The following is a 10,927-nucleotide window of genomic DNA, read 5'->3' on the forward strand; positions in this document are numbered from 1 at the left end:
AGAAACACTGTCTCCACTGGAGTATGAGAAATTTCAAAATAAACGGCGTGTTAAGGTCCAATTTATAAGTGTATTTAGTTTCAAAAAGTTTTTTAAGATTTAGACATGTATGACAGATTTTACTGTAAACAGTCTTCATTTATCTACATTCGTTTTTAAAGATATGTTGCTAACACTTTATAATAAGTTCTCATTTGTTAACATTGGTTAATGCATTAGCTACAGTGAACTGACAATGAGCAATATATTAAAAGTATTCTTTAATGTTTGGTAATATTAGTAAAATATTGTTCATGTTAGTTCACAGTGCATTAACATTCAAATCGAGTTGTATTATTAAATGTTGAAATTAACATGAAGATTAATAAATGCTGTATAAGTATTGTTCATTGTTAGTTCATGTTAATTAATGTTAACAAATCAAACCTTATTGTAAAGTGTTATTGATTATTTTGTGTATATTAATTATTGTTATTTGCAGAGAGCAACATTTTTTAGTAATTGTACATTATCGTTATGATTTAACTGTTTTGATTATGAACATGCAAATTGCTTGTATAGCTTATTGCATTACAAAGCATTGTTTTGTTAAAAACAAATCTGGCATCAGTTTTGTTTGAAGAAAGAAAAGAAAAAAACTAGGAACATAAGGACTTAATCACATGCAGGGCACAATTATTTTAACAATTAAGTCAGTTGTAAAGTTTTAATTACTATGTTTTTAGTACAACCTACCACAGTTGTCTATTTGACATTCATTTACATGTAAGATTTTAGATATTTTTTATTTACTATTTTGTTTATAACCATTTTAATTTGTAGTTATGAGAATATTATATCAAACTTTGAGTCACAGAGTCCCACAAAACCTGGTATGCTACTATCGACCACATTTAGAGTTCATATATTATTACATATAGTGAAGTGTATTTAATATTATTTATATATGTGTATATTATATTTTTTTTTTTTTAAGTGCATTTCATTATGTAACATAACACTGTTACTTCAAGGAACGATGTAGCGTCGTCTGTACGTATGTTTAATAATGTATTTGTCTCCAGAAGTGTGAAGTGTTCAGAACTGCTACAGGAACCGTCGGGCTCCATTTTCCCCCTCATGGAATTTCGCGTGTCCACACAATTCCACACAGCCGCGGTTAATCTCCTGAAATAATTCTCTTCATTTCCCCTATTAGTTTGAATACTTCGCTTCATCCCGGGGAAATGAACGTCCTTTAATTTATTTTATCTATGGAGGCTGGTACTGGGGATTTGGCGTCGGGCGTGTAGCGTCACGGGCGGTGTGTCATTCCACACAGATCGCATGTTGATCACGAAGCCGCTTGATTCTGAGCTTCACTATCTGCGAGACGTGGCAGATATTATCATTTAAAAGGGGTCGTTTTTTCTTTCAAGGGATGCAAATGTAACCATTTCTGTCTGGTATAACGGATAGTGTTCTGGAAGCAGGATGTCCTTCTACGCCGTCATTATACCGGTCCTCTATATTATTTTCTCTGCTTGGCAGGGTAAGACGATATTGTAGTTTCTTCATAGGCCTCATTGCCGCCAATTTTTACTTGATATGTCAATATTTACATGTTTTTTATGTGTAAGGTATTATCGTCGTCAGCAAGAAGCATTATATTACTCAGTTGTCATGCGTAGCTTTTATCTAATGCAACTTGTATACATACTAGTAACACCATGGCTACAAACCAGAATGTAATTTTCTATAGCAACAGCTCTGAACCCCTTAGATTTGTAAGTTCGCATGAGGCTGCATTTGTTTTCTTCTGTATTCTGTGTAACATTAGGTCATGCAGAACCAGTAACTGAAAGCTAATCCAAGTTGAGACCTTGAAGCAAGTGGATAACTGACCTACATTTAAATTACTGCTACTGAAGATGAAAACAAAGATGCAGTTTTTGTACAAATAAAAATAAAAAAATAATAAACGCTTTTTTGAGATATATTGTAAGATTACATCTTGGAAAATGAATGTAAGAGATTACTGTACTTTAGTCTTGGGAGTTTAATAATGAATGAATGTACTCCTTGTGCTCAAATAATAATACATTAATTATAAATGTTTATATATAGTAGTGGCCAAAAATGTAAATCTTCACCCTTAAAAAAGTTGTTGAAAATTTACTACACATACATTTAAAACATATTGGGTAGTTGTGCTTGGAGTCCGTTGTTTTATTTGAAATAACTCAATGAAACATGCCAAATTGTGCGGACATACTTTTTGACCAGGCTGTCATACAAATAAATTATGAACTTGTGCAAAACAAGAGGGAACCAACAAAATATTAATAACTGATTTTGTTGTTCTCAAAGTATGCTTTCTCATGTCTGCTTTATCTTTCCTGTGCATAATATAAAACCTGTAGCTGCAGATTGGCTTTTTTGCCAAATAACTTAAGCAAGTTTAGTATGTTTATGTTTATTATATATATATATATATATATATATATATATATATATATATATATATATATATATATATATATATATATATATATATATATACATACTTGTCAAATGACTTAGGCAATTCTTTTAGGAAGGTGATTATATGTATATATAGGCTTAGTTGTAGAAGGACGAAGAAGATTCGGTTAAAAGTCTTTAATATCAAACTCAGAAGGTAAATACAACAAATCTAGATAAGAGAGTACAACTGCTGCATAAACGGACAACTGAACACTGAAAAGACTGCAACTTAAGGACAAGCCAAATTATATATATTCCTCATATTTTGATGGTTTCGTCAAACTTGTAGGGTCATTAAAAACAAATATCCCCTTCTGGCAATGCAATTTATGTATCATTTATTAATGCATATTACATTACAAAATTTTTCAGTTCCTCAGAGGTTATTTTATATTTTAGTGATGCTGTTAAGTTGTAGGCCAATCTGGAAGAATTTGCCATTGGTTCCCTTCTGGAATTATATTATTATATTGTTTTGCTATGTTTATTACCACTACTTTTATGATTACTTCCAGTGGGTGCAGATGAGGACTGCTTGTGGTATGTGGACAAAAATGGCACCTGGCACAATGGCTTTGACTGCCCACTCATAACCTTCTGCTGTGGGAACTGTCACCGCCGTTACTGTTGCCTGGATGGCTTCAAGATGATCACAGAGGCAGGACAGAAGCGCTGCATGCTGTTCCATCTCAGGTACATTTTTCAAGATTATTGACCACTTAGGGTTAAGTAGTAATCTTTGTGTTCATACTGTTGCTTTTTGGATATAGTTCAATTCAGTGGTTGATGGCTGACCCTATACCCTCCAAAATTTGATCTCTTTCACTTTTATGGCTTCACTGTAACCAAGATTTTTACAACATTGCTACAAATGCTGTTGATCGAGCTTAACATTGAATATAGAATATATATTCATGTAGGTTGTCTATTTTTTGTACAGTAATGTACTTGTTTAAATATACTGGTGAAATCAGGCATTATGAGAACTAGCAAGTATTCCCTCCATTCGCCCCATACATTGTTTAACATACATTATGTTAAGTTTAACATACATTATGTTAAGTTTTACATACAGTAGTTTAATAATATCATTAAATATCATCTCGCGGACTGAACATGAAAATATAAACAAGGCCGTTCATGCAGTCACGTCTCTCTTACCGAGCTTTGAAATGACAATAGACAAGTGTGTCATGAATGAATATTTTGGGGAGATCTGTCCGCAGAAGCAGCCATGATGAATAGCCGATTTGTACGGAGGCATCTGATGACCAAGCTAAACTGGAATTTGTGAATGTTTTTAGTACAGAGCGATATGTGTTCACAATGCACGACCTCTCAAGAAGGTCTCAGTTTGGTTTGCATTAAAAGGGTCTAAGATCGTTTGGAGTGTTCACATGTGGGCCAAAAATCCAGTGAACCACGCTCAGATCCCTGAAAAGGACCAAGTGAACACACTTAGTAGCCTAGAGAGTCTCATTAATCTCACATTAGGCCACCAAATAAAACAAATTTGTTTTTGAGATAAGCTGAGCAAAAGTATGACTGTTATAAAAGAAATGCTCATCTTAATGGTGAAACTGCTCATTGCTAGACCTAAAGGCCTAACTATTTTCTACGAGTTGCTTCCAGAGAAGTCTGATTATTCAAAATTAATGTTTGATAACATCAGTGAAGTTTTCTGTCCTGCCTTTCTCAGCCCTTCCACTATAGCTGGCATTGCTTCATCGATCCTGCTCTTTGTGGCTGCTATAGCAACCATGGTCTGTTGCTTCATGTGTTCCTGTTGTTACCTTTACCAGCGCCGTCAGCAACGTGGCAGAAGTCCTTATGAAGGTAAACACTATCACTTCTTTCTTTTTACAGTCCATTTTATTGAAAAATCTTTTGTTGCAGAGACAAGAAGAATCTTTTATTTGTTTTGCTGTTGTTGTTATTATTATACTATTATATTTGAATTAATATACATTGTTATTACAACTATAAGCCTTACCCGGATACATACAGTACACTTACATAAAGTAGTATATGCTATATAGCAAATCTCAACTGCGCCATTGTATATATCGTCACAAAATGTAAACTATATTATCGCCCAGAGATATGTTAAAAGTTGTCAAAGTATGTTAAAAGTGAAGCAATACATACTATAAGCAAATTTCGACTGCATGATTATTTATATCATTGCAAAATATAAAATATATTATTGTTAGACACATTCCTGAGTCAACATATTTTGTTGATCCTGGAACAACAATCTTGTCCAAAAATGTAACCCTATCCTTACACCAGGGGCCAGTTGCATAAACTAAGCCATTATGTTAAGACAGTGTCTTAAGATCTAGTATGAGCCACTAGCAGTTAGGCAAGTGGCATTCAGTCTTACTTTTCGTATCAAATTAGGCCAGTCTATGTTTTTATGTAACTGATTAAAAAAAATTATCTAACTTGTAAGGCTAGTCTTAACGGTTTATGCAACCGGCCCCTGAAGTTATCCCTAAAATAAGAGGGAATGATAGGTGAATAACATTGATGTAGAAGCACCTAACTCTGGTTGTAAGCCTAAACTTGACTCTAATATGCTAAATGTGACTATAAGGCATGTATTAATTAGGATAATATAAACAATAACATCATAATTTTCTGCAAAGCTGAATTGTGAAAAGCGCAATTTTTGTATCTCAATTTCAGCCCAGCACATTCCAATGGCCAGCTATCCTGTGGAGCATATGTACGATGCGTATGGTAAACCCATTGGACATCCTGATTATCATGGATTTCCAATGGTGCCGCAGTATCCAGGTGTCCCTCACCAATATCCTATGATGCCCCATGGTCCTTATCCTCCTAATCCTCCTGATGCAGGATACAGTCAAGCAGGTATTCACATGGCCTCTGTCCGAGATTGCATACTACGCTCTTAAAGTCACCATGAATCAAAACTGACAATATTTTTTTTTATGGAATATTGCAGTATTTATTATGAATAATTTATCAATGCACATAATTTGTTTTAAATGCATGTGCCCTCATATAAATAACTTCTGTACTTTGCAACTACATCTCTACTTTTCTCTGATGACGTGTTTACTGGCGTGAGGGCGGGATAACCTGTCACTTACATGAGATCACAGTAATAGCGAACCAAAATTATCTAATCAATTCCTGATGGACAAAATCAAATCCCAACCTACATTTTTTATTGTTGGAGAAGCCCATTCACATGAATATACGTCACAATTGGGATGAAAAAATGCAACTTCCGTTTCATGCAACTTTAAAAAAAAAGGTTCCAAAAAAGTTAAAATAAATGTTTTTTCTTTATTTAAAGAACATTTTAATAATCTAAAGAAATTTTCCCCCTTTAAAGAAACTTGTGCAATGAAAAGGTTCCATGAATTAGAGCCCTGCACGGGCCTCAAATCTAGGCCCTAGCCTGGCCCGAGACCCTGAGGCCCTAGCCCGGCCCGTGTCTGAGAGCTTATCAAAAATCTCGGCCCGAGTCCGACCGGAGGCGGGTTTTTTTTTTAATTAATTTTTTTTTTTTTTTATCCTCCCTATCCACAGTGTTGCAGGCATTAAAATAGTTTGGTTTTGTTTTTTATGTCAAAGTATATATATTTTGTTTTGTTTCTTTATTAAGTTAATTTAGAAAAATGTTTGAAGCATTTTTTTGTTTGTTAAATTAGAGTTTTAGTTTTTTAAAGTGACGACCCAGCGGCCGACAGTGAGTTGACCACATGTTTGATCAATTTAGCCTCTCAAATCAACACTTGACTTGTCTTGCTTATAATAAAATCTATAGATATAAAAACACTTAAAGCATCACAATGTTAGTTTAAACGTTTATCACCACCACCACCACAGTAAAAAGGCATTTTTGACAAGGCAGGCTGATGCTGCTCGCAAACGAAACAGGCTACACAATCTAAACAAATAAAAATAAAAAAAACATGCAGGTTGTCTTACCTTACACCTCTCCGCAAAATGAATATAAATCCGATCTTCAATTCCAGTGCTATATGCACATTTAACGGAGTTCACGTCAATGAAACCAACAGATATGAGCTGCATTTGATTCATCAGCTCATTTCAAGATCAAAGACCGCATTATGAGAGCGGGCGACCTAAGCACTTGTAAGAGCATTTAGTCTCATTAGTTTTAATGAAGATGATTGTGTTTTTGAGCATCCAAGACTTAGCCTAATTTCAGTTTCACTTGCGGCAGTTTGCGTGTTGGCTTGCTTTACTCATTTGCGGCGATGCGAGTTGCATAGCGCCGTACTCTAAACACTGTGCGAGCCAGTCTTGACAGTCGCGGTATCATGGTCTCATGTTGTTTCCACCAGCGCAGCTCATCTCATTGTTTCTTTTAATTAATTAATGTCTAATATATAAAACGAAGGAGAAGACTGAAAAAGGCCCGAAGCCCGGCCCGCGTTTGAGGTATGCCGTGTAAATTGGCCCAAAGCCCGACCCTAGGGGCGTAAAAAAGTCGGGGCCCGTCGGGCTCGGGCAGAAATGCAGGGCTCTACCATGGATGTTAAAGGTTCATCATGGAACCATCGATGCCAGTAAAAAGAGTCAAGAATGTACAGTGGAAATAAAAACACCACATTTGCATATAATAGCACACATATTCAGAATACTTTTCTCTGAACTGTGTTATTGTTGTGTTTTCAGCTCCTCCGCCGTACTCCCCTCCCCAATACCCAGGGCACTGAAAGAGCTGAAGTCCCTCAGCAAGAAGAAGATAACCCATACAATGGGTGATGAAGAGGGCCCATGCTTGTTTGGAATCCCTTGTATGAGAAGCGGTTTGAAAAAAAAATATTTATGTTATTTATTTCTTGATTAGTTTGTGAAGTGAAGCATGAACTGACTTCGGAATTGCCTCATGCATCGGAGTGTTTTCTTGTTTGATGTACAGCTTTCACGTTTCACTAATCAACGAGACTCTTTCCACTTAAATCCAGCAATTCACTGACCTAAAAGACTGCTTTAAGTTTGCCATAATATTTTATTCAAACTCTCTGAAATGGACTGTTAAATATGACTGTCCAGCAGAAGAGACTGGCTGACAGTTCTGACTTATCAAGGATATCATTCTCAGTTCAGCCAAATAGGAAGCAGCGTGTGACATTTGCACTTTATTCTGCAATAGCCATGCTTAGCTGTCTCTCCCTGCTTGTTTGTTCAAAATGTATTTATTTTATCGCTAATCTGAGATAAATGTCATGTGCATCATTAACACCAAATCATGCTGTACGCTTTTCATGTCTTATAGACAGTTAACATGTGGACATGAGACATAGATGTCTTATAGACAGGTAACATGCAGTATGTAAATAAGAAAGAATTTCATGCTTCATAGCATCCTCACAACCAACCAAAACATTCTGTGCATTTATAGTTCGTCAACTGTTAGATCTGGCTTGAGGTTGAGCTGTAATGTTAACGCCCTTAGAATTGCATGTCTTTTATTGTATCTCATGCTTCCTAGGCCAGCTGTCAAGGAAATCACAGCAACGTTTGCATTCAGTTAGCTGTCCTTTTTTATTTATAAAACATTTCACATACATTTACAGTATGTTGTTTTGTTACATCCTCACAGCGAGGTAAGCTTAAGTCCCTTTAAGGCAAGTCAGTTCACTCTGCGACCATTTTCGTAACGCCAACATGCGACTATTTCCAGCCATGTACAGCTCCTATTTACTTGAAATAAATTATTGAATACAAATTTTCACACCCTTTCCCATTGGCTCTTTTAACTGTAAAGGTGCATTGTTTGTCAAATTTTCGCAGGAGAAATCCAGTCATTTAATGGGAATCCATGTTGTGCGATGTGCCACACTGACCAACGGTCAATGTTTGAAACTGACTTTTGTTTGAGCTGTGCTTCATACACTGCTACATTATTAACAATAGATAACGGAACATTTTTGCAAATGCGACTGCACCTTAAGTCGGGACTTCCCTCGCCCGCCATAATGAGTGTTTTCCCCCATTTATATAAGCATGAGTGGACGTCTCTGCCTTAATTACTTTAAAAGTTCATCATAAGTTATACTTTTCAAGGGTAGATTATAATGTAAATGAAAAGAATTAGACAGCTCATCAAAAGAATCAGTTGTCAATTGTCAGGTACATTTGATGTGCAATTTGTTTTGATTTGAAATGATTTCTGCTACCTCCTCATCTCACATCTGTAAGATTAGTTTTGATGCTTTGTCCACTGTTTAAATAACGTGTTAGTTATTTAAAATAATGTATATTAAACGGTGTTGTTTTTGCTATATACAGCATATGCTACTGTATTTGTCACTCTGGAATGTGAAGTACAAATAAGAAAAGGAACTATAAAGAGACATTTTTACAACGTGTAATATTAACATGTATTTTAAACTTGGGGGGTAAAGGCAATTAATAGGGTACTAGTGTTTGAACTTGCACTAATCATCCTATAAGAGAGGTCTAACTGAACAGACTGGACAAGGAGTATTGTATAATTCTCTTTTTACAATAAAAACAGACTTGACTTTGCTGTCTCCATTAATGCTGTACCTGAAATCAATAGGTAGCCAAATCACAGAACACTGTTCGAAAGCTTTAAAAATTGGATGGTGCATCAACAATCCATTTGATTTATTTTGACTTATTTTTACAAATCACAAATTTGTAGTATCAAACATATATCTATAGGCTATATATCACAAGTAGTGTTTTGTTAAAAACAATTAATGTTAGCTAAAGTGCCATTGAAGAATTCTTACAATAATTTTAATTTTGCATTAAGATGACTCATGTAATATTGTTCTCACATTTTGTCTGAGTTTAAATATTAGTTTGAGTTGTTTTTTAATTGTTCCTTTGTTTGCATTTGTTTCCATCATGGTTATTCATTGTTTGATTAATGCACCGCACCTTTCTCTCGAGTTAGCATATTTTGAGGGTGTCCGTCTTTGTTACGTTCTCGTCTGTATATGATGTTTTTTTTTTTTTTTTTTAGATCTACGAGTATTCCATTTTGAGTTTGTTATTAAATAAACTCTGCTGCAATTAGATCCTACTCTTTTAGACTGTTCCACAGCCCACCACCGTCCCAGAGCCACAGAGTGCCAAGTCTAACCAGGTGCATGAGCCGGTACTAACATCCCTGATGGAGATTACCCCTGAAGCCACATTCGCCCTGGAGCCCAAGTCAGTTACGAAGTTTGACCAGATGTGAGAGCCAGCAGCAATATCCATACCAGTGGGCATATTGATAGAGTATGACTGGCTCCACGCTCCCTCAGCCCCACCGTGGCCCTTCATCCCTCAAGCTCCGCTGGACTCCCTCATCCCTCCAGCTCGCCTTTGTCATTCATCCCCTTGGTTGTGCTACAAACTTCCGGTCCTCCGGCTACGCCTTGTCCCTACACCCCTTTGGCGCACCGGGCTCTTCCTTCCCTCCGGCTCCACCATTGTCTTTGCTCCCTCCGGCTTTGCCTTGGCCCCGCCTCGGCCCTCCAGTCCATCAGTGCCGCCCTGGGTCTTCATCTCCTCAGCTCTTCCTTGGGTACTCTACTACCCTCACCTCCACCTCAGTCAGTTGGGCTCCTGGCTCCTCCCTCCTTGGTTTCCACTGTGGGCCTGCATCCTGATGGCTCTGTTTGGAGTCACTCCCTTCTTCCCGCCATCATCTCTTCCCTAGCTCCTCACCTGTCATCACCTCCCTGGCTCCTCCCTCATCACTGGTGGTCCCTTCTGCCCTGCTCCTCATCCACTCCCTAAGCCCCCTCCCATCCTCCTCTGCTGAACTTTGTTTTTAAAGTTTGAGTATTAGTTTGAGTTGGTTTTTCATTGTTTTCTGTTCTGTTTCCATAGTTTGAATTAGTTTACATGGATGTTTGATTAATGCACCGAAAACCTTGGTTTAAGTTATAGTTAGTATATATTGAGCCTGTTTTCAATTAGTCTTTGTGCCGTTCTCATCTGTATACAATGGTTGTTATGTTTGTGTTTTTTAGATCTACGAATATCCTGAGTATTTTGTCATTTTGAGTTTGTAATTAAATAAACACTGCTGCTATTAGATCCTGCGCTTTTGTTTCTCTGCTGCAACCATGGTAACAGATTTGTGGTCTTGGCTTACGATTTGCTTCCATTAATTTACTAAGATGAAACAATAATTTCAAATTTATGAATAGCCTATATTCTGTTGAACCACCTTAAACTGATTCCTGGAATAGCACAGCCTATTATAGTATCCAACCTATTTCTATAACATTCTTTAACATCACTGGAAAAAAAATATTGTCAGCACTCCAGGAATCCTGATTTCCTACCAGGAAGTAACAGTATGTTTCTGGGATGCTTTTGAGTTTTAGTAAACCATATCCTTCCCAATTGCCTTTAAAGGACTGTGTACCCCCATCTAAAT

The 10,927-nt window shown here is 36.6% G+C and overlaps 1 protein-coding gene across 1 annotated transcript; it reads left to right on the forward strand.

Annotated features, from left to right (window-relative positions):
• The first annotated feature begins 1,070 nt into the window (after positions 1-1,070).
• shisa4 (shisa family member 4) lies at positions 1,071-10,578 on the forward strand. Its single transcript, XM_079843988.1, has 5 exons — positions 1,071-1,531; positions 3,021-3,198; positions 4,205-4,341; positions 5,197-5,385; positions 7,189-10,578. Exons 1-5 carry the CDS (start codon positions 1,474-1,476, stop codon positions 7,227-7,229), a joined length of 603 nt encoding a protein of 200 aa, XP_079700114.1. The 5' UTR covers positions 1,071-1,473; the 3' UTR covers positions 7,230-10,578.
• Positions 10,579-10,927: the final 349 nt, after the last annotated feature.

The sequence above is a fragment of the Gobio gobio genome, assembly GCF_949357685.1.
Source record: "Gobio gobio genome assembly, chromosome: 19".
Lineage (NCBI taxonomy): Eukaryota > Metazoa > Chordata > Actinopteri > Cypriniformes > Gobionidae > Gobio > Gobio gobio.